General features: G+C 39.2%; 2 protein-coding genes across 3 annotated transcripts in view; both read left to right on the plus strand.

Annotated features, from left to right (window-relative positions):
• The first annotated feature begins 1214 nt into the window (after positions 1 to 1214).
• meak7 (MTOR associated protein, eak-7 homolog) lies at positions 1215 to 14267 on the plus strand. Of its 2 annotated transcripts, none has more exons than XM_084365170.1 (9): positions 1215 to 1277; positions 2534 to 2739; positions 3814 to 4077; positions 4199 to 4343; positions 4442 to 4653; positions 9140 to 9326; positions 10535 to 10653; positions 11500 to 11679; positions 12522 to 14267. In XM_084365170.1, exons 2-9 carry the CDS (start codon positions 2569 to 2571, stop codon positions 12645 to 12647), a joined length of 1404 nt encoding a protein of 467 aa, XP_084221296.1. In that variant the 5' UTR covers positions 1215 to 1277; positions 2534 to 2568; the 3' UTR covers positions 12648 to 14267. The 2 variants fall into 2 exon arrangements, with proteins under 2 accessions (XP_084221296.1, XP_084221297.1); XM_084365171.1 differs by lacking the exon at positions 1215 to 1277 and adding an exon at positions 1553 to 1570.
• Positions 14268 to 16172: 1905 nt separating this feature from the next.
• The window catches only part of plcg2 (phospholipase C, gamma 2), a 41250-nt gene continuing 32523 nt past the window's right edge, over positions 16173 to 24899 (plus strand). The window contains exon 1 of the mRNA XM_084365168.1: positions 16173 to 16295. The gene's annotated coding sequence lies outside the window, so the exon portion shown is untranslated. The remainder of the gene's footprint in view (positions 16296 to 24899) is intronic.

The raw sequence follows: 24899 nt of genomic DNA on the forward strand, positions 1-24899 counted from the left end.
TTAGACTTCACACACTGTACTGTACACATATTACATCATATTTAACTCTTTGCACTCTTAATGTTCTTGGTTAAACTGCGTAGCATCAGCACATACGTTTTAATCATTTACCTATATCCTGTGTGTTTATATGATGACCTGATGGGAACTGAATGCTTTGGTACCAGATCAGGTGAGTTCATTTATTCAGATTTATATATATCAACTTCGGAAAATGTTTTTACAGTAAATGCAGTCCAGAAGACTTGGGTTCAAAAATAATTATTTTGCACTGTGGTTCATATCACGCTGCACGCACTGATTCAGCATCTGTATCCTGTTACACTACTTTGTTTACTTGATGTGGCCAGATGGCTTCGCCTCACCTACACATTCAGCGGTGCCGATGTGGGCGCATCCTGTGTCCTACAAGTCCTCATTACAATGCAACACACCCAGCTTAGTGCGCTCACATTGTAAGTCTCATGCCCTTAAAAGGCGTTTTTCAACAGCTTACTGTGTCTGCAGACGGCCGTCTCTCCTCAGTTGCTCTTGTGCAGACTCTACTGGTGGAAGAGGGAATAGGACTGTGACATTACAGATTCTCCCCAGGTTAATGCAAATTACTAAAACAAAGTAGGTAAGGGAAGATCAGTGATGCCATCTGGTATTTCAGTTAATTTGGGTTTAATATTAATTTTTTTCCATTGCAGAGAAAAACACAGGATCCAGGAAGTCTTGCTTGACATGAAGTGGTTTAGCCAGCCATGGAAAAACTTCAGTACAATAGGCTTCACTCATTTTAATTTCATTTCACAATGTAACATGCAATTTTTTATTCTTTTTGTCTACTAGAAAGTGATTTTCTAAATGTTTCAAATATTTTTAAGTAACAGTGTCTGGGCTTTAGTTAGATGCTGTTAACACAAGAGAGTTAGCCTACCATTTCTGTGATATCTAACTTTAACAATTACAAGATTTATCCATTATCCATGAGTTTCATTTATGTGACCACGTAGAAATGAAAATACAGACGCCATTAATCTAAATCAGTCGATTTTACAAACTGTTGTTTCTTTTAGCTTCAAAGAACAGAATACCGACCCAGTGTGTTAGTGAACATACCCCAACGGACAATTGTCCCCGCCTCCGGACCCCATGGGCCAATCAACGAAAAACAGGTGTCGATTCGGGTCATTTTATTGGTTACTATAAGTGTCATCGCTAAAACAACAGGAAGTTTACATTTTGCTGTCACTAGATGCAAGATGGACAACTTAGCTGCTCTTCTTTAAAAGGTTAGCGGCACACAGACACATTCAATGTTAACGTTGAAGTTGCCTTGCTTTGAGAACATCATACATGTATATATTCACACAAAATATCTTATATATATATATATAACTTTTCGTAGGGGATACAAATGACTTGATCCTGTGCTTTGCTAAACTAGCATGAGCCAATCATCCAAGGTCTACAATAAAACACGTTATTTAGCTAACCATGCTGTATTATTAAACACTGCTTCTAAATGATCCATGATTATTAGCACGCGCCTGCATCGCGTACAACGTGAGTCTAAAGAGAAGCAGTGAGTCCATGGCCAAGTGTCATTTAACACGAGCTACATTTTTACATTTCATTTTGCTCTAGGGTTATCTTCTGTTGTTCCACGTGACCTTACTTCTGTATCTTTTGGTTGTGTAAGACGATGAAAGTTGTTATTTAACTGCAGTTGTACTCGGATGGCTGACTTAAAGTTTTATGATAGCCTCCATAACTTACATGACGATACATATGTATTTGTAAATTATTCGTTCAGCAGTGTGGTTATGGTCAGCCCTGAGTTGAGTTAAAGCACTACTACAATATTAACAGTTAGCTAAGCTGTCAAATTCTGAAGCTGCTTCCAGGATGGTTGGTTACAATCTGGAGTTTGGGACCCTTCCGGGGGTCATGAGGTACTCTAGAGGGGTCACGACTACTGTCTGAGATGGTGAATCATCATCAATTCATCATCAATAAGGACAACAGGAGATTTTGACGAAAAATTCAGCTGGAACTTACATGATGGGATGTGTCAAGTTTCTTTGTCAAGCTGCAACAATTAGTTGATTAATTAGTTGATCCAAAGAAAACTGGTTGCCAACTACTCTGATAATCCGTTATGTTTTATTTTCCAGGCAAACATGACAATCAGCTTCTTCAATGAGGATTTGCTGCTTTGTCATTTATGACAGTAAATGAAGAGTCTTTGGGTTTTTGACTTTTGGTTGGATAAAGCTTTGGGCTCTGGGAAATTGTGTTCAGCATTTCCCACAATTTTTTGACATTTAATAGATGAAACAATTATTCAATTAATCGTAAACATAATCAACAGATTATTCAATAATTAAAATGATTGTTAGTTGCAGCACTACTCGCCTACAAAGTCAGTCCATATCATAATTTTAAATCGATTAGTGGTCGGCTCTGTGTTATTTAGATATAGACGGGTATGATATATGAGTGTACTGTCTGAACTCGATATAGCTCAGTATCTATTTTGTTGCAGGGTGGATTTTTCATTTAATCGTACTGTAGAGCACCATGGGGAACACAGAGAGCGTGGTGGTGCAGAAGCGGCTGGCCCGTTTCCGCCCTGAGGAGCGGCCTGTGGTTGAAGGGGTCTTCGACAGGCTGCAGGCCGGTGCTGGGGGCCCTTCAGGAGCTCCTGGGAAAACACCAGCTGTGAAGACTCTAACGCTTGAGATGCTGCAGGTGTGTCTGTTAAAGTAGTAAGTAGACGGTATAATCATTTGTGCATACAGTTGTCATTCCGATAGTTCAGCAAAAACAGTTCAGATTAAAACTCAATGCAGGACCATAAAACTATTCTAAGGTTTTAAAAAAATAATCTTTAGGATTATAAGATAATAAGAGAAAGTAAGTTTTCCATTCTTTGTACCTTTATTTTTTTTCCCCACACAATTTTATAATGACGTCTGAAAATGACCAGTTGGAAAATGTCATGATTGCAGCTCTTTTAGAGGTTTTATTTAGTCTCCATTAAATTAAAAAAATCTCAAAGTGCTTCTCCTACCAACCCCCGTGGTCATCACATAATCCGGCGAAGTGGTTACCCGATCCCAGTTAGGCAGGTTCTAACCTTGTCCAGGATTTCCCCCAGCTTATATTGGCCACTCTTTCTCTATTGGAGCAGCCTTGATGGCTCCAGCCAAAGGGTCCCAGAAAACATAATTAAAGCCTACCAACGCTACATCCGCTCCCATGTCCAAGATCTGCACAATGCCCAGTCTTATCTCTTATCACAGTATTAAACAAAAAACCAACCTGTAACATCTCTGCATACTCGTCCACTTCACATCACCTGCTTCTCGGCACAAATTCAAGCCAGCATTGCAGTTTGGCTCACAGCTTAAAGTATATTTCGATTCCTTCATTCTCACCCTGCTGTTCAAATGAATTAAAGCCACCAATTCAGTTTGGTGTCAGCTTTTTCAACAAACTTTAAAATATTCCACATTTTTCATATATTCTTGCCATTATTCAAAGATTTTAAGGCCAGCATGAGCATTTTCAACGAACCCTAAAATATTCCATATACACCCAAACACAAAAGCAAATTCCTTGTGTGTGAAAACCTACTAGGCAATTTAGCTGACATGATATGCTGGAAAGAGGTTGTTAAAGGGCCGCATTCAGCCCATAGGCCGCCAGTTGAATAGGTCCAGTACATGCTCTCATCGCTATCCAGTCTATCTCTATCAGTACATCTGCCAGGGAATGGTAGATTCTTTTTTTGTGTTTAACTCCTCCATTTCTCTCTCCCAGTCCTCAATGGGCAGCCTGGCACCAGATCCCATGGTGAGGAGAGTCTACCAGTGCATGTGTAGTATCGACCCTGAACTTGCAGCACCCGAAGCCTCCAGGAAGTCCAGCAACTCTGCTGCCTCTGGAGTAGGTCGACAGCAACTGGTCATCTTTTTAGCAGACACCCTGCGAGGCACTGCAGAAGAGCGGGCTCCTCTTGTCATGGCCATGTCCCAGAGTAGAGCAGGGGCAGCAATGGTTGTCACATGTGACCAGGTAGCAGAGGTGAGTAGAGAGGGTTAAATTAGATTAAAATAGGAAATGTGGTATTTCTCTTCTACTTCAACTGCTTACTCCCTCCTTCCCTAATGACGCCCAACTCTGGCCATTTTCCCTTTCTCCATAGTTCCTACAGGACCTGATTTCAGCTGTAGTTCAGATTCTGGTCCACAGAGGGCGTCTGCAGGGCTGGAAGCCAGACAGGATGGGCGATAGCTCCCTAGGTGTCAAGCTACTGGCAGAGCAGATGTGTTCTGAACTCAAACCCCCAGGTAAAGTGGTGATTGGAAGATTTTTAAGCATTTTAATAGTAAAGAAATGTAACTGATGATTCTCTCTCCTCTCCTCACCTCCACTCTCCTCCACTCAGATCAGGGAGATTGTGATGTTTCCTGTCTGGAGGACTGGATCTTCAGGGTCCCCCAGGTATCGTTGTACCTGGAGATGCTGGTAGCTGAGGGCCTAAATTTATCCCTGAGTGGCCGGCTGGCCCCCACCCTGCTGCCTGCCTGCAGGGAGACATCTTGGAAAGAGCTGAGCTGTCTGCTGGACCTTCTCACCCTCATGTTTCTGGCACCACAGGTAAGAATGCAAGTACAATATACAAAATCTTAGTATTGTAGCTCGTCTACCTTCAATATGTAGAAGGGGCCTTTTGTAGAAGGAATTCTTTATGTCAATCAACTTAGATAACGCTGTTTAACTTAATATTATTTATCTCTGGTAACTCTAGAAACCTTTAACCTCTGAGATACAACCAAAAATGATGACCAGAAAATTTGAGTGTACTGACCCTTTAACACTGCATATAAGCACGAGTCTAATGAATATGTCCATTCCTTAAACACACCTGGAAACCGTTTCAAAATTAAAATAAGTAATTTCTTACTTTAATTATGAGGCAAAGATAACCAAAAAAAATAACTTAAACATTAAGTGTTGTATCACAGGTTTTCCCTTTAAACCTCAAATGTTGCAACACATTAAATAGCTTTCCTGTGCTTTTCTTTTGAGTTATAAGTGACCAAAAACACATTATGCACACATCAATAATCACTCTACCTTAAGCCAGCAAAAGGATATGTCAAAAATAATATCATTGAGGGGGGGTGGGGGTATTCACAGAGTTTGCTGGTTATCTAGCGCTGCCAGAGAAACTCTGAGCAATCCCAAGAGCACTATCTGGTTGTAGTCTCTTGTTTCCAGGTCGGAATCAGTCCAGACGAAGCCATGTGTTGAGCTGGGTTAGCTAGCAGCAGCTACAGTCTGTTCACATTGCTAATTGACCACTCACTTAATTAATGAGCGGCGGCTTGCAGCTAACAGCACAACAAACTTCTAATGGAAAATCTCTGTTACTCACAAAAGCATGTCCTTTTGCAGATTATCTAACCGACAATCACACACATAAGGAAATACAAACTTTTCCTGTACCACTTCGGATCTTCACACAAACATGTTCACATCCCAGGTAAATTTGAATTGTTTTAACTTAATTTACTATAGCAGCAGGACAACTGTGCCCATATTTTAGTTTGTAGTTGGACTGGACTGCTTTGCAAAAGAAAAGTACTCAGAAAGAAAGAGAGATGGAAGAAAAAGAAACAGCAATGCCAAAAGGCATCAGGCCCACGATGCTCAGTTGTCTAATATTATCGCTTAACCTTGCTGACAGAAAAAGATCAGATGTACCACTACCTCATAGCTACATGGTTTTGCAGGTACACCAACACTCATTGTCACTGAGTAGATATTTAGGTGCTCCCCTCTCTCCTCTAACTGTTTTATGTTTGATTTGATTAAATGCATCTTAGACGCGTAGGAACTTGTTGAAAAAACATGCATAAAATATGTCAATAACTTAAATGGCATATGTGGATTCTTAGTGGCAAGGCTTCTTTGGGGAAGTGCATGTAACTCTAAAACACTTTGCAGAAACTGGATCAGTAGTATCCAAAGCACGATCAGGCAGACCCAGAGTGACCACACCATCAGAAGATCAATGCATCAAGCTTAGATCCCTGAGAAATAGAAAAGCAACTTCATCACAGATAAAGATAAAGATAAAGATAAATAAATAAAAAATAATAAAATAAGATAAATAACTACAGATTGTTGAATATGGAGGGCAGCAAGAATAAATTAATCATTAAGTAACTGCACGCTAGGTTGCCTCATGCTGTTGCAGCTGACAGGCTTTTGAAATATGAAAGATAAATTGAGCAGAAATCATCAATTATTAATCTTCATCCCACAACCCATAACAATGTCATATGTTGTCGTAAAGTCACAGGAGCTGTCTAGGCTTCATCTGGGGTTATTAACATTAAATGCTGAAAGGTTGAATAGAGAGCCAAAGTCACGGCCCTTTCGGTGGACCTCATGGGACCTTATTTTGGAAAATATTTGTACAGTAGTCAATGGGGAGAGACAAATACATTTTTGATCCTGTTTGAATTGTGCCATGAGTTACGCAAATGATGTTTGTCAATTAAAAAGAAATGTTTTCAAGTCAATGAAGTCGCTGTTTGTCGTAAAGATAGTTACATATCATCTAGTTTTGTGTTAAACCGCTCACTGAACTACATCGTCTTGCTCAACATAAGTCACCAACATGGCCACTGCCTCGGCACAGACAAAGTATTTAAAAAGGGTGAAAATTTCATTAAAACTAGTCATATTGACAACTGCAGTTATGTGAAAGGGTAGTTTGTCAGTTCTACAATGTTTAGGTGACGGGTTTTAGTCTTTTTGATCTTTTAAATTGACAAACATCTGGTGTAGTTCAAGGTACAATTCAAACAAGATCAAAAAATGATTTGTCTCTCGCCATTCACTACCAAACATGTCTTTTCAGAAGTAAGGTTCCATGAACGAAACCGGAAGGGCCGTGACTTTGGCTCTCTGCCGCTGCACTCTGACCGGCTATAGGAACAGTGATGTGACTGGTTGGTTTCTGTTCAGCCTAAATAAATATAATTGTGAACCTTTCAATCAGAATTATCTAAAAAAACTTTGGACCATAAAGGATCAGATCTAAAAACAGTTGACCTATTGTTGTTTTTATTACAGGAACTATCAGCCCTGAGAGCATTGTATAGTAGAATGGCATGATCTAGAAACCCAGTAAGTCAAGTGGAAAGAGGAGGAACATCATATTTCACGTGGTCAACAGTATTATGATCAGTTTCACCTGCCTTATTGTTGTCTGGTTTCAACATAGCTTCAGACAATACATCTGACGTCGCTACTCCGACCTCAGTCACATCATATACTGTAAATATTTCCCTCTGCACATAATTTATTAAGTCATAATATAAATGATTCTGCCATGACTTAAGCATGCCACCTGTGCCACTCCTACCATTATTATCAGGTTGTAATTATGTTTTACTGTTATTCATAGCTGTGACTTTTCAGATTCACTGAACTATTACAGTACTTTGCAACTTCCTGGCAAACAAATCAGCCTTCATGGTTTTCTCATTTCCTGTAGTTAAATCTAGCTTTGGTACATTTTTAAACTTAAACTAAAGTCCCAAATGTTTCCAGCATTTTTTGTTACATTTCTAAAAGGAACCACTTGCCACTAATAATGCCACAGGAAAAGCATAGATTCCTTGTTTTATGTACCTTTTTTCAGTTCGCGTCTCTGTCTAAAGTCGATTCTCCAGGAAGTCCTGTGTTATACAAGAAGCTGACTGTGCGTTTGTGTCATTTTTAATAAGAGCAGTTGCTATAAACCTTCATCTGTGACCTTAAGAAGGCAAAGGAAGAATGTTTAGAGTCATCTGTGTGAAGTTGCTATAACGTAATAGATCTTCATGTTGAGCAGACCAGGGTAGGCATCAGGTGGACACAGTGATCAAGCCATGTTTAAAGTTTCACTCAAGATTTTTGTCATATATGTGTAAGTGTTTATGCAAAACTGTGTGTCTATTGTACTGTGTGTATATATGTATATTAAATATAAAAAACACAATGTCTAAGATGATCAGGGAATTTAACTGAAGGCTGTCTGTAATTGTTTGAGGAAAAGAAAATAGTGTATAGTCCCTTTTTAGGTCGTTAAAGACAAATGACAGACATACATATTAATTCCAATTGTTGTGCTGTTGGCGAGTTGGCTGGCCAATCAAGCACAGTAATACAGTGGTCAGCAAACCAGTTGCTAGTCCTTCCAAAAAGGAGATGCTGATTTCCTTTTACAGCAGGACTTGGCGCCTGCCAACAGTGCCAAAACTACTAGTAAATGGTTTGCTGACCATAGTATTACTGTGCTTGATTGGCCAGCCAACGCGCCTGACCTGACCCCCATCTATGGGGTAATGTCAAGAGGAAGATTAGAGACACCAGACCCGACAATACAGACAAGCTAAATGCTGTGATCAAAGCATTATAGAAAAGTTGTGTCCATCAAGTTTGCTTCGTAGCATGGCCTCTTAACTTCTTCTGAGTGATTTTGATTGATAACAGCTGGTGACTTTTCTGGGCCCATTTTAATAAGGCTTGTTTGATACAGACACTAGACTCAGGAAAGTCACTAGGAGCCATTCCAAAGCAGTGACAGATCCTAAGAGCAACTGTACTTCTGATTTACTATGAAATACTCTATTTAAATAGTGTCATGGAATGGGTCATGTAAATGAGCACATGAAAATATAACTAATATTTCATTCATACACCCACTTAACAGAACCACATTCATTCACACAGCTGTTTTCACTTATGCTGGCTAATTAGACCTCTCCTCAGGATGGTGTGTGTGTGTGTGTGTGTGTGTGTGTGTGTGTGTGTGTGTGTGTGTGTGTGTACAGTTTACTTGCTGCTGTTGGTACGGGAACACTTTCACCTTTCTATTTTGTATATATTTTGATGCCTTTTGGTGACCTCAATTAATTACGAGCATAGCTCTGCCTAACTTCAATCTGAGTAGAGCCTTAATCAGCTGGAATACCTGAAACCACACGCAGGACGTTAAAGTCCAATGGTTCAAATGTACAGTATGACTATAATAATAATCATCATAATCATTTTTGTCATGTACAATCTTTGTTTATCTCTCCAGTTGCCAGGCAGCTACAGCGCCCCCTGGAAACTTGTGTTTTCCACACGGCTGCATGGCGAGAGTTTCACCAGGATGGTGACCGGCCTGACAAAACACGGGCCCAGCCTGCTGCTTATCAAAGACACAAAGGGACATGTTTTTGGGGGCTTCGCATCCCACACCTGGGAAGTCAAACCTCAGTTCCAGGGTGAGAGAAGGGACCGGCTCTGTCTTATCCCACAGCACTTTAATTTTGCATGACTAACAGACCTTACAGATACATTTCACTTTTGTAAAATAATTGCAGTTCTTGCGATTTGGATATTGCACTTAGTCATATTGCGATTTCGATGATTTTGCGATTAATTGTGCAGCCCTAAACTGCATATATATAGCAGGGGTTTTAATACTGTGATTACATTATGTATGTATCTTGTATTTATTGCTTTTTCTTCACAATCTAAAAATGTTGCGTATGTAAATGTAAGGGTGTCACAATTTCAATACTGAATCAAAAAGTGTGGGTTTTGCAGGGGAGGAACTCAAGCTGTGGTTGTAAAGTAGTCTTCTGCCATCAAATGACTTGTTGATATTTTTGCATTTGTTCTCAGTTGACAGTTGAAATATTGTTATTACATCAAGTACATGTCAACCATATGGCCTTACTGTGGTACATTTTTATGTTGTATCACACTTGATACCACGTACCATCTTTTAGGAAAGAATTTGAAAATGTAAATGACAGTTGTCAGGGCAGGAAACCAATGAACTGTTAATTTTTAACAATTAAGACTTGAAAGTCTAACAATGGCATAGCCGTCAGCTCTAAAAAGAATGTTAAAACTGAATTGATTTGTGACCTTGTCAAGTAATGCTTTAATCTCAGGAATAACTTATGTATAACTTGTGTACAAACTATATATACACAAATATATATAAATAAACATACAAAAAACAAATTGTACAAATCTTGCGGCACCCTTGGTTCATCCTGAAGGCACAGTGTTCAAATTAAAATGTAATACTAGTGGACTTGCTCATGAAACTGTTGATTCTGTCCTGCTGAATAAAGAGCAGAAGTGATTTGTACAGATAACTTACACCCCACGATGATGAGTGTCAGCCACACAGGAGTGTTGTGTGTTGTCCCTGATAGATAACAGGGAATCCAGGCTTCTAAATCCATCATGTTGTGTAAATCTGCACAATCATGTTGGTGTGGACCAGACACCAGATCGGGACTAACATTAAACCATTGTTATTAAACACTGAGCGACATTAAGGAAGTAATACCACTTGTTTGAATACTGTGGGCAGTCACTTGATTTTTCACTCAGATCTGTATAATTTGTATATTTGTGTGTGTGTGTGTGTGTGTGTGTGTGTGTGTGTGTGTGTGTGTGTGTGTGTGTGCAGGTAACTCCAGATGCTTCCTGTTCACTGTGTTCCCCAGACTGAGAGTTTATACAGCGACAGGATACAACCAACACTTTATGTACCTCAACCAGAACCAGCAGACCATGCCCAACGGACTGGTGAGACCGCACTAGTTATTCATTGCCTGTAATTATCACATAGAGTTCAGTAATTCCCCTAATGTAGCCAATAAACTGAGTGTAACGTTCAGCTGCTGGCACTGACCTGTCATGTCATGGATAAGATTGCAGTGTTCTTTATTAAATACAGTATTTATTGTGTAACGTACACCAGTGGGCTTGTCACAGTGGTAGAATGGCAGCCAGTAAACAAACAGTTTGACAATGTAGTGTAATCAGCCAAAAATCAACAAATAACCAAATAACTGTGTCTAATGTTATAGTGGTTGATTGCCGACAGATCTGGACAGAATTATCACCCAAGAGCAGCCTGAGAGTCTGTTGTCACCAGTGAGGTTCAGACTTGGTATTACCATCGGTCTTGAGTGATCCGATCACAAGTGGATAGCTCTAAGTCTGTCAGGTCACACCTGGCATTAACATGCGTCTCAGGTGACCACTTGTAGTCGGACCTCAGTTCCACCGCTCTACAGTATATGCAGTACTATTTTGATACAAGATAGTCCAAGTGATTAATTATTTAGCATGGACAGTCTTTCACAACTTTTTTTTTTCCAACTTTACAAATTTCACCAAATTGATCTCTGAAATTTTGACCTGTTTACTGTAAATAATTTGTCTTTTTTCATAAATTGAGTGTAAATGGTGAAATCAGCTGAAACAGCGTGTTCAAACAGCTGCTATATGTTGACAGATAAGATGCACTTCAGACACAGAGGCAGACAGGCTGGTACAGCCATGCTGCGACAAACTGACACTTTTTACATGGAAATAAACAACTTAATGTATTATATTTAATGTTAAATTTACTTTTAATATTAATAGGGTATGGGTGGTCAGCACGGCTACTTCGGTCTGTGGTTGGACAGTAATTTTGGCTGTGGTCATAGTCGCGCACGACCCAAGTGCACCACCTATGGCAGCCCTCAGCTCTCTGGAGAGGAGGACTTCACCCTGGACTCAATGGAAGTGTGGGCAGTTGGAAAACCCCCAGAACCAGAAGAGGTCAGAGTATTTTGCTCTTTTATGTTTTCTGTTTTGCTTTTTTAGTCTTTATTTGAAAGCAGACAATAGAGGCTGACAGGAAATTGGGCAATCATCTGGTAATCATTAACAAATTGTTTAATTATTTTTCAAACGTAACAGAAGATCCACGCTGTTTTCCCAGCAACATCTTGCTTGATATAATTACACACATTTACACAAGGGGAACCTCAGTACTACCACAGTCCTAAATTGTACTACACTGCAGGCTCACCGCAGTGTTGTACAGATGTTACAGCAATATGCGAGGGGCTAATACTGCTGCAGTGGGGGGAGAACCATGGAGAAAAAACGCAGGATCATCTGCTGAGTGGTCAGAAACTCACAGGAGCTGAGGGACAGATGTGAGAATGAAAGAGGGAAACAGACAAATGAAAACTGTAACAGACTGTACTAGTCTGTCTTTCAGGTCTTAAACTGTTTTTATTTTTGAAATGATAAATAAGGCTGCATTCAAGTGCTCCTTGAAAAATCCTGCTGAGGGAAAGTCACAGTAAAAGAGCATTACAGCAGTCTCCTGAACAACTGGAGCAGATGGCAAGGTCTTCTTCCAATCAATTTGGGATCCCTGGGCTTCCAGAGACTTTATGCTATACAAGCTTTATGTAGCCATTTTCTGTTTTTTTGTTTTGTTTTTTTTGTGTTTATTTTACATTTTAAAACAAGTCCCCATCTACTTCAGTTAGAAAAAATGCTGCAAGACTGTTTTGCTGTGAAGCTCCAGATGTTTTGTGGACTGGATTTTCATTTTGGGTGAACTGTCCTTTAAAACCCATGGTATTTCTGTATTTTTTGTGTTTCAGGATGAGGAGGGAAAGGGTAAGAAGAGTGTCCTGGATGTTGATCCAGAGGTCCAGGCGATGATGGAGATGGCTGGGAAGACTCTACACAGTCAAGGCCTCAGGGAGCCTGAGGAAGACCAGGAGTAATGAGGGGCCACATGGTGATAGACCAAACACCTTATTGACACTCCAGGCCCACCTGCACAAGTTTGGAGTTTATCATGTGACATAACTGGATAACATTTACATCAGACTTAGAGACATGTCTCCAATATAAACTGTGATATTAGATTTATTTTCCCCTGCCTTTGTTTCTGCTTGGTACCTTTAGCACACCAACTGCTGCTTCTTCTAATGGCACATGACACTACAGTCATCCTCATGTCTACAGCCACCAGATGTTAAAGATGGTGTTGGCTAGATGTCATCACAACATAAACAAGGCTGACAAACCTTAATAGGTCAAAAAAGCAGCCTATAAATATTCAGTGTGAATGGGACTTATGAGTGTATTCACACTTTTTTCCACCAAGCTACACTGGTGCTCGATAGAAGAACAGTTTTTTGAATCAACATACAAGAATTATCACAGAAAATCTATCAGAGAAGAGATAGAGGAACAAGTCTCTTCACCAGCAGTTGACCAGAATACAACACATCCACATCAACTCTGCTGATATCACTAACTGAAGTATTAGGTTGAGGAAAGGGAACATGGGAAAACAATAAGTTACACCATTGTTAATTATTTCTCAAAGTAAAATAATACAGGGAATTACTAAACATCTGCTAACATCTAAGTGTAAATAGTTGTGTGACAGATGAATTTAATGCTACAGTGTTAAAAAAACCTTCAGGATTAGGAGACATAATGTGACACTAACCTGTTACTCAGGCCACTACATGTATATTTATGTGTGTGAACATGTGACTTGACAAGATCCCTCATAAGTGGTGTAACCATCTGAGAAGCTGACGAGTTCTTCAGGGAATTTCTCAAATACCAGAAGATACATGAACTGTTAGTTCAAACACCAGGTATTCTACTGTAAATACTCCAGCCCTCCTCAGACTGACAGTTGTGGAGGAGCTGTGTGAATATATGCCTAGAGACACTTCAGGATTTTTATTTTGTTTTTTCATCGAGGTTTGTGACTTGGTCACCACATGAGATGTTGGACCAACAGCTCGAATGAATCAACATCATACAGTAATGTGGTCATCCATGCTGTAAATCCTTGAAAATGTTCACATCTTAATTTGGTGTTTTTAAGGTTTGACAGGTGCTTCAGATGACTTGAAATTCTAACTGCTTTACATTCATAACACATTGTTTTATATTGGCTCAGGCTTGTAAGGTTGTATAGGATGGCAAGTATGACACTTTTTTGTGTTTCCCGTCAGTAGAATGCTAACACAAAACATGAATTTGGTTGTTTATAACACAACATCTGATTTAATGGGCTGAAGTGAAATTACCTTTCTGAGTACATATACGTGTAAACCACAGATACCATTGCTGGAATAGGCTGAAAATATACCTTGAAAATTATTGAAATGTTCTTGACTATGGAAACGATGTATGATTTTGCGGTTGGGAACATGCTTATCACCTCTCACAATAATTTCATTTGTCATAGAAAACAGTTGATGGTGTGTGTGTGTGTGTGTGTGTGTGTGTGTGTGTGTGTGTGTGTGTGTGAATGTTTGTGTAGTGAATACTTGTTGCTTGTATTAAAGAGCACGCCTTGAGGGTGCACCATTGTACTTTCACTTGTGTTTCTCAGTTGAGTGAGTTCAGCTTATTTACTGTGTCTTCATGTGATCATATCTGATTTAATCAAAAAAGGCTGTAAAAATATTGCCATAAACATAAATGACAAGATCTCAAGATCTCCACTCTATTTGGGCCAATACAAACACCTGCTCAGAGGCTAAAAGGCTGCTCTGTATACATCCCCACTCCTACTCTGTTCTGCTATCATGCAAATTACTGAGGCGCGATATACATGCAAATCTGTCATATAACCCCACAGCAGTTCATACAGTAGCATGAAAGACATGGTTCCATAATGAATGTCTAGACTTGTCTTTATATTTGTGTATGGAAATGATTTTATTGTTTTATTCCCAGAAATGATGCTGTACTTTGACCCCCAGGATCACCTCATTATAGGCCCTTCATTACAGCTAGATAAACTGCTGTTTATATCCACTGTGTATATATTGTATGGACAGTCGCCCTTTATCTCTTTATACATCAACCAACCAATTGATCAAACTTTACATGTACAGTAAAGCAGGTCAGGGCAGTTCAGTGCATGTATAGGTCAGTGTTTCTCAAACCTTTTCAGACCAAGGACCACTAAACTAATAAAAACCACCTCACTTCCCAACATCCACAAAAAACAATCGGCCTACTTCAACAGTATATTCCAAATTACAACCTAATTAGATGTCTTACAAAATAGCGTAGCCTACTCACTCATCATCGTCTCTGTTGGCATATTAATGGGAAGAATGGTGCTGCTTTTAGTCTCACATTGTGCTGATCATTTTTGACATCAGTCATAATACCGGGGTACATATGTTAGGCACAGCAAAACAGCTAATTCAAATGATAATGTTTGACTTTAAGTTAATTTAATATCATAAACAACACATCTATCGTACTCGCAGCGTGGCTCTAGAGTTGCTTAAGGTCACAGACTTTTGAGAAACAAACTTATTTGACCAAAGCTACTCGTGGACCACAAGGGGGACGCTTTAGGAAAGGCTGTTACAGGTCTATTAAATATCTATGCTCGTGACAATGGACATATATCATGAAATACAGAATGTATATATACATATATTTGAAACTAATTTATTTGTGAACTGTCCATCATTTTTTCTATATAATCTCAACCTTTACTTGAACTCAAGTTGATTTAATTGCTATTCAAATCTTTTTTTCAGAACCATTCTCAAGCCTCTCACATATCAGAGAACTAACAGCTGCATTCTAAATTATAAATCAGTGGTTCACAACCATTTTGGAATATTTATATATATATATTTTATTTACAAGACAAAAGCAGCGATTAGAGGAACATGGAAATAAACTGCTTTGTGTGGTGCTGCTGCCATCACCCACAGTTATGTCTTTATGTTCTGCCCAGCAGCCATAACTGTTGCTGCACACAGCATGTGAATGCGTCAGTATGTTAGACTTCACCGCCTTCCTCCGCTGATAACAGATAGTGAACATGCTCGTCCTTCTCACATGTGAAATAAGCGGGACTGTCTCAGTGAATGAAGGGACTGTTCGTGCTCTCCGGACCGACTCCTCCGCGGTACCGGACCTTTCAGCTGCCCTCTTTAAGAAGCAGCCTACCTGTCCAACATGTCGCCGGGTGCTCAGGCTGCTGTGAGAGCGGGCTGTTGTCACCGACAGTGGGAGAAGGTACAACTCGGTCCAAAACATGTATTCTGAACACAACGTTAGTGTTCACCCCGAACACACAGCCCACACAGACCCGATGCCTCCTGCGCGGTGTAGTTTGCATAGATACCGTCCTGCTTCCGGCCTTTTTTTTTTTTTTTTTTTTTTTTTTTATAACTTGCAGGCTATGCCTATAATGCAAGTTAACTTTTACTTCCTTGTACACACAGATAGAGGAACTGACCGTTTTGCGGCTGGCCTTTTTTGTCAACATTCTACATCCTCTCTAGCTTCATTTCATAACTTTCAAATCATGATCTGATAAAACACCAGCGCTAACTCGAGCTGAAGAGAGTCGATCACTTGTAAAGGTAAGTCTTTGACCTTCTTAAAATGCTTTTTCTCAGTTTGTGTTGAAGTGCCCGTGGTGTGACAGAGTAAAGCGAGAAGAGGGGAAATCCGCTTTTTACTGGCTGCATATCTGCTGGGCTGCAGATGATGTGTGTCTGACCAGGCGGCTCCACAGCATGGGCTCAGTCCTGTGTGCTGTCACAGCCTGTAGTGATCCCGAAGAGGCGCTTTACTGTTCCACCTGCACCTGTTCCACAGATCACCCTGAACAACAGGTTCTGGAGTTACCATATGAAAGCTTAGTTAAACAGGAAAAACAATAATGTATGAAAGGTGGAAGCATAACCAAGTGCAATATGCTGACACAAGGATGTAGGCTTGTTTTCCCACATCACTGTCGCCATATACAAAGTGCTACTGAACCTTTTTCTATTATCACTTACACATTATCATGGTTTGAACAACGAGGGCTTGGTAAAAAGTCCATACAGCCTAAAACTTCACAGTGGACACAGTAAACAGACAGTTTTCAACCTATGTCCCTTAAGCTAGAATACAACCTAACACAAACAGTTTCTCAAAAGTCATATATAACACGTTAATAGTTACTTTTAAAAAAAAGAAAGTTACTGTTATACTTATTCACTCCCTGTAGGAAGTAATTTGTTACTGTCTTGTTACATTACTTTTGCATTACACAGCAACATTGCCTGAGATGCACTGTCATATAGCCTAACTGCTAGTTAAAGGAACATCTCACCCACAAAGAGAAAATTCAGTCAGTATCTACTCACCGCCATGTGATGGAATGTCGGGTGACCAGCACAAATCATTTGTGGAGCCTCGCTCCTCCTAGACGAGGACTTTAATATGAACAAAACCCAACGAAAAAACAGAAAAAAAACCCCGAAACATTAAATGTCTCCATACAGCCCATCCAACGTGATCCAGTCTCCAGAAGCCCTGAGATCCCAAATTGATCTGAAAATTTGTTTTCACACTGTTTTTAAGCTAAAAGTGTTTTCACGCACCCCGTCTGAAGTCAGTACACACACTGAACAGTGCGTTGAGGTAACGCGATGAACTAGCAACAACTAGCAGTGGAATGCTACATAGTACATTTAATCAAGTACTGTGCTAAATGTACTTTACTTGAGTATTTCCTATTTGTACAACTTAATAAATGTAATAAAACTGAGATGTTCTGTCTCCATTACATTTCTGCATCAAAAGCATTTGATAACCACATTAGAGGGATCACTGCATTGGCCCCCAAAAATGGAGTATTGGTTAGGCTGAAGTTATGCTGAGATATTTTCCGTTTCCCACAGTGACTCCCTCTTTATCCGTGATTGCCGTACTGGCAGACTCCAGTCAGCTATTAGAACCACATAGTTCCTCAGCTAACTAAGCTGCTTGCTCACCGCAGCTAGTTGCTACAGGTAAATATAGCTACAGCAAGTAGTAGCGAGTATGGTGAGCAGCAGCTAGTGGTTTTGCTGCTCCCTGTATCGTGGAACTACCTTTAAATTGTGACCATTTCTTACAAATGACACCTTTCACCTCCTGAGCTCTTGTTTGGTATGCATTTTTAATTTCTGCTAGTTGTTTGGGATCAGTAGGACCTGATAAGTATAGAAACGAAGCATCATCTTTGAATAGGAAGTAGTTTTTGGAAAAAATGTCCTCATGTGGGGACGATGCGTTTAGTTTACTGTATAACATCATAAAGTCACCAGAGTGTAACAACGTATGAAACTGTTAATTTCCTGAACATTGAATTTTCCTTGCTCCATACTCCAAACTAGGACTATAATAGCCTAGCCATGGGTCAAGTACGTGTGCTTCTTTTTTTGCTGCAGGTTTACAAGCAAACTCTTTTTGTGCCACATATACAGTTATCTTTTTATTCAGTGTTGATACAAAAAGAGTTGGCACACCCAAGCCATTCACATGTTTCTTCTGACTTTGTTACATTTAGGTGGGCAAACTCATTGTGCACTTGCAGGACTGTAGCTACATGCACTCTAACACTTTGTCTTTGTATGAGGGAAAATCTTTCTTTTCTCTACTTTTATATCCAATGCTGTTATTCAGTGTTATTTAAAAAAATATATATTAATGTAAAGATTCATTAAAATCATGTAGTGATATCTGTTATTTGCATTTATTGTTAATACATAGCCTATGAGTTATTATACACACAGCTCACTTTCAACTTTGATCTAAAACTACAGTGATAAAAACACAAAATTGTAGTGGATAGTCAGTAAACTGTGGTGAAAGTTTAGCTTGTCACTTGTCACCCTGTTGTCACTGTCATCTTATCTTCTGGCATTTTAACAGTTTTTTAATTTAACCATTGAGTATATTTCTGCCTATGTTTTTGTTTTTTTATTTTAAAGGTACCATTTGCAAGAATTGCCACCTTTTGAATTCATACTCAAAAGAAAAAGATATCACCAGAGTAACAGCTAACTGCTGCTAACAGTAGCTGCTGTTAGCTAGTTAGCTCAGTTAGCTGTGCAGCTAGAGGTCCAGACTGGGAGCTCAGAGAACCAGGGGAATGTTGGTCTTTACATTGCTAGCACAGGAGCGTTGGATAGGATGGGCTGGGGCTAGCTGGTTAGCATGTTGACTTCAGTAGATATCCGGTGCAATTCAGATGAACTTCCCATGAAATCTGATCTTGTTTAGCTCGACCGCAGAGTTTGACGGTGTATTTGTGAGTATATATAAGCATTGCTCTGTTAAAATTCAACACAGTGGATCATCACATCCTAATTTTCTTATTTGTCCTGAAGCATGTGTGTTTGTTCATGTGTGACATGAACACATATGGCTGTAATGGAACAGTATTTGTGTTAAGTATCGCTGCTGTGTTGGTATGAAGAAATTTGTCAGTCTGATTAAGGCTGGGACAGTCCCCTCTAAAGGTTTCAGCCGGAAAAAACGGGGGAATAGTTGTCTAATAATGTCAGTAAATGATTAATTTCCCTTCAGAACACTGAAGAACGCTTGTTAGGTTTTGCGTTGTTGGTCTTAATATAAGCATAGATGAAGGCAAAAAATGGTTATTCACACAATAAACATTTGGATTCACATGTATTAATATTACCAACAGTATACATATATTATTATTGTAACTGCATTTCCTTGTCTTGGAACTTTCGCCCTGTGCAATGACAATAAAGTGGAATTCAATCCAGTATCATCCAAATTAAGCAAGATATTAATCTGCACATGAAATTATGCAGTATTTCTTTATATATGCCTTTTCATAGTAAGAAGTATTAAAGCATTTCTTTCAATCACATTAGATTTAAAGAATGTGGCCCCTGTGCCAAGTGATTTTTTTTTTGCACCAACTTTCTCTTCATTTCCATCTTGCCTTTCATTCTGAATTGTTTCTGTTCTATTCTCTACTCTCCACAATACCTTGTTATTGATATTTCAACATATCTGAATCATAATTCAGTTAAATTAGACAGCGCTCCCCCTGTGCCACTGTTTTGTTTTTGATATCTCTCTGGTCATTTGCAAGTTAAATATTAGGTATTGTGGCGAATCAGGTTGAAAACCTCCACAAGTCATGTGCACATGACTTTTTTTTTTCATCGCTGAACTACATATCCCTAGTCTCTTTGAGCCATGAAATTGCACTGTGCCAAAGTATCCCAAACCTACTGACAAACATTTGCCGATAAGATGGTGGGAAACTTTTAGTAACAGCTCTTTTATTAACCTGTTTTGTGCAAAGTTAAAGACAGTGTCCTTGGGAACATACACTTTTACCCGTCTTACTTTACCCCTCAAAATAATGATGCAATATACCAATACTGTATATAGAATAAATGATTAACTAAAGAGAAGTGATCGTATTAAAGCAAAGGCTGTAGGCTGATAATAATAAAATGAACTCAGGCACAAAGAGAGCATGGTCACAACAGGATATGAACTCTTATATTTGCATCTGATATTAATACTACTTTTGTATGTGAGGAAAAGCGGGTGACCTACAGCTGGAGAGGACACATAGAAACACCAGTAAACAAGAGAGCAAGGGGTAGTACAGGGTATCAGATAATATGTCTTTCATTTGTATTTTAAAGGGGAACTCCACTCATTTTACCAATTTATGACCCTGTATACAGTATTCTGTGGCACTGATGGCACAGTATGGCTATAGAATAGATTAGTTCCCTAAAAAACTCTCTTTCGCTCTGCAGTTCTGTCTGTTGGCACACCTTATTTCAGATTCTTTTTTTTATCCAGATACTGAAGGTACCAATTCAAAATTATTATGTTCATCATTAAGTTATTGATATGTTATGAATAAATGTTTACCTGTGTTTACCTGTCTGTGTCAACCCGATAGGTAGGGTCTATTGAATAGATGCTATTGGTTTACAGATGCTATTGGTATTGCTACAGGATTTCTCAGTAGACCTGTCATGACAGTTATATTCTCGATTTTATTGTACATATCTTTTCTTACCGTGCACTTTTTAACAACAATATGTGTATGAATGCAATTATTTGTGCTGGCCTTGATATTACATGTTGTGTTTACATGAGCTTTTTGTTAACAGAACCTGATAGTCCATTTATTTTTTCTGAAATAATGAAGATATTATTAGTTATTATTAAGATATTTGTTACTCTTTGAAGGGTTATACTTGCATCATTATGCTATTATATTATCATTAAACAGAAGGTTTAAATGGTCTTAAAATGAGAATAATATCATTCATATCAATGATGTGGCGCCATAAAACAGGGAATTGCTAGAGCTCCACTGAACATAGTTAAATCTGCCCCAAACTTCACATGTTGGATAAGAGTCCTTGCCTGAAGACATTGACATGCCAATATTCTGTTACAGTCATAGCGCCACCGAGTGGCAACAGGAAATTTTTCTTAACGTCTTACAACAGCCCTTGCGGCTAATTTGACGTACATGCATGAAATATGGTGCACTTGTCTATCCGCACTTACATCTACAAGAAGCTTTCTTGGTGCCACTACTCAATAGGAAGTCAGCCATTTTGAACTCTACCGCTCATTTTTAGCAATTTGCATGTGTTGTATTTTGACAAACTCCTCCTACAGCTAACATCTTTGTGATGACAAGTTATTAAAAGTCCCCACGTTTGATAAGAGTCCCATTCTGAATACTTTTACATACCAATATTTGCTTACAGTCACAGCGTCCCAGAGTGGCTGCACGAAATGACCTTTCTTTTACGATTATAAAATACAATAATTTAACGTTTAATGACCACAGCCACCTCAGACATGCTGAGAACACACCTAAGATTCAGGGTTTGGCCGTGGTGGTGCAGCAAAGGTCAATGAATCACCTTGAAACAGGAAGTTGATGTTACTCTACCTTCACATCTGCACCAAACTTTACTGGTTTGATAAGGGTACTGGCCCGAATACATTAACATGCCAAATGTTGCTTATAGTTGCAGCACCACCTAGTGGCAATGGGAAATAACATGTTTTTTTTCCTTCTAAGTGCTCCTCCTAAATCCTTAAGGCTGTCATGATGGTATATGGTGAGCTCTAATTGGATGCTTATGCAGTAGCAAGAAATTATTCACCATGAAACAGGATGTTGTTAGAACTTCTGTGTAAATGGTCCAGTCTGTCCAAAATGTCACGTTTGATCAGAGTCCTGCACAAAACACTTCTACATGCCAGTTAGGAGGTATATTTTATTACACCAGATGGCAGCAGGAAGTAAGCCTTGTCTAACAATCATTATTTCATTCACATGAAATTTTCATGGTGCAGTCAATGCTTGACATTCTTAAACGTAACATGTAATTACCCGGTCTTCTCTAGTGCCACGTAGTGACCTCCTTCACACTTCAAAACACATGGAAATTCAGAGGCATGTCAAATGATCAAAGTCCTTCAACAGTCATACCAAAAACAACAATATATACATTGTGTGTGTGTGTGTGTGTGTGTGTGTGGTTGTGTTTGTGTGTATGTATGTATAATATCAATATCAATAAAGGATCACTAAAGCACATTTTCAGCTCCGTTTGAGTCAATAGATTCTATAAATGAGCTTGAGCTATAAAAGGTTGTGTCAACCAAAATTAGAGATACTGTGGATTTTCTGTTCTTCCACCCACTCATCAGAACCTTTGAAGTGACGTCAGTTTCCTGAATCCAGACACAGTGAAACGAGATGAATGAGTCACCGCACAGCTCAGTTTGTGTCTGAAAGCAGCGCTACTGACAAAAGTTCTGTAGGAGTGGAATGTGAGGTGGTTAAGTGTGGTGGAAATAGTGCAGAAGAGCTACATTAAGGATGTTGGTTTTAGGTTTCGATTGTTTCTTGGCTCTGTCAAAACCAGAATGTGTCTAGAAGAGTGGAAACAATTGATTGAAATCTGTTATTTGATCAGCAGAAAACAGTGATTGGAATTGGAATTGGAAGATGCCTCTTTCAGATCTGAGAAATTACAATGGAAATATTTCCCTGTTTTTGGACCTTTTATAATAATAATAATCTGAAAAATAATCAAAGGGAATATTAAAGAAGGAGGTGAGAACACAGGTAATGTGCATGTATATGACTCCATGAGACCCAGACTGAGACCAAAATGGCAGCCATGGCAAAAAAGATCCTAATTCTTGGTGACCATAAGAAGACTGGCTTTCGTCAGAACTACGGATTTTAGGAGGACTGTTAATCCTCACGTAATATGGGAAATTAAGATTGTCATGTGTTACAGAAAACAAGGTAGTTCTGTCATCTTGACTGAACTGACTCAGTTCAGGTACTCTCAGCTAAGTATGACAGAGTGCAGAGTTGGGCAAGTAGGGATTCATTGATCACGCTTTCAGCAGAGAAACTGCCGGTGAAATAAATAAATCATTAATACTGAAGTTTTGTGGTCCAAGTGCCTGCTTACACATTTACACCAATCAGCCACAGCATTACATCCACCAACAGGTGATATGAATAACATTGATAATTTAGTTACAATGCAATGTTTGGCTGAGAATCCTTGGGTCCTGGCACCTATGTGGATGCCACTTGATACGCACCACCCATCCAAACACAGTTGCGGGCCAAGTATACCCCCTCATGGCAAGGGCACTCCCCAATGGCAGTGCCCCCCAGCAGGACCATGCACCCTGACACACCACAAACACTGCTCAGGAATGGCTTGAGGGACATGTAGAAGAGCTCAAGGCATTTACCCAGCTTCCAAATTCCCCAAAACCCAATCTGATCAAGCATCTGTGGGAAGCGTCGGAACAAATCTGATCTGTGGATACCCCCAGAAGTCTTATGACCATGCCTTGACGGGTCAGAGCTGTTTTAGCTAAACAAGGGGAACCAACAGAATATTAAGCAGATGGTTTTAATGTTGTGGCTGATCAGTGTATATTGCCTTCTTGGTTTATGTGTTTACCTTTAGAAATTTTCATCCATATTCACAATCATCGTTCCTCAAAAGATATAACTGTTGCATAGTCTTCTGTAGAAATGTCTTCAGAGTTTGTTATTTAGAAGAGGAGCTTAATATAACTAAATAAATTGCCAATGTTTGGCTGGACTTATTTTGAATATTGTGAAAATAATGTCTTCACCATGTTGGAAGAGACAAGGGAATTTATGTTTCAAGATGTACATAAAGTCCAATCATTTTTAAAAATGATATTACTATATAATGACTGTGCCACCACAAAGTGTATGATGAAAAACGAGACAAAGAGATGTTATACATTTTTGTCTGGCTGCCATGAAGAGTAAAACGTATTAAGGAACATAACGTTAAATGCCAAGTACTTTAACAATGATTGTTACGTCCCTTTGTTATGTCCAGGGGGAACAGGGACGGGCAACACGACAAATCAAGGATCGAGACAAGACAATTTAACGATTAAAGAAAAATACTTTATTGAGGATGAACTTAACTCACAAAATGTGGGGGAGGAAAGGAGGGAGGTGGAGTGCCAAAGCAATGAAATCAATAAAACAAAACAAGTCCTATAGTAATTCTTATTTAAAACACCACACAAAAACCTGTCCTCTCTAAAAAAAAAGTGTTCAAAGCAACTTTCAAAACGATACACAAGCGGCATCCATTCACCACTAAACTAGTGTTTTTAGACAGAGTTTACTACGTGATGAAATGTATAGGGCACCCCAAATGAATACAACTCATCATTTATGCTGAGATCATTCCACAGTGATCTTTGGATTTTGTGACTCTTCAGGTGTTGAGTTCAGTTGGTTTGTTAGTTCAGTTAGATTCATGCTGTTGCAAGGGGAGGTTTGTCTGCAGTTGCACTTGTGGTTTTAAGGCTATTGCAGGACCCATAGATGTGTCACAGGAAGATCATTTTACACTTAGGCTGCTGGCTATGTTACTGTAAGGTGCCAAAAGCCCTAATCCGTTAAAAAAGATATCTGTATGCTGTAGCCTACATTAGCATTGGAAGCAAAGCAGCAAAAAAGCAGAAATTTGTGTACAACTGTCTGGTAAAACTTGATCGCCAAGTTTAGAGGTCATTAAAACATTGCCTTGACGTAATTCGATTTGTACGTGTTCACAAATGACAAGTTTATTTAGGGGCACTATTATAGC

The sequence above is a fragment of the Pagrus pagrus genome (assembly GCF_965226575.1).
Source record: "Pagrus pagrus genome assembly, chromosome: 10".
Classification (NCBI taxonomy): domain Eukaryota; kingdom Metazoa; phylum Chordata; class Actinopteri; order Spariformes; family Sparidae; genus Pagrus; species Pagrus pagrus.

Coding starts and splice junctions, on each gene's coding strand:
- meak7 (XM_084365170.1), top strand. CDS start 2,569: ATGGGGAACACAGAGAGCGTGGTGGTGCAGAAGCGGCTGGCCCGTTTC. Junction 4,654..9,139: donor TCATGTTTCTGGCACCACAG/GTAAGAATGCAA, acceptor TTATCTCTCCAG/TTGCCAGGCAGCTACAGCGC. Junction 9,327..10,534: donor AGTCAAACCTCAGTTCCAGG/GTGAGAGAAGGG, acceptor GTGTGTGTGCAG/GTAACTCCAGATGCTTCCTG.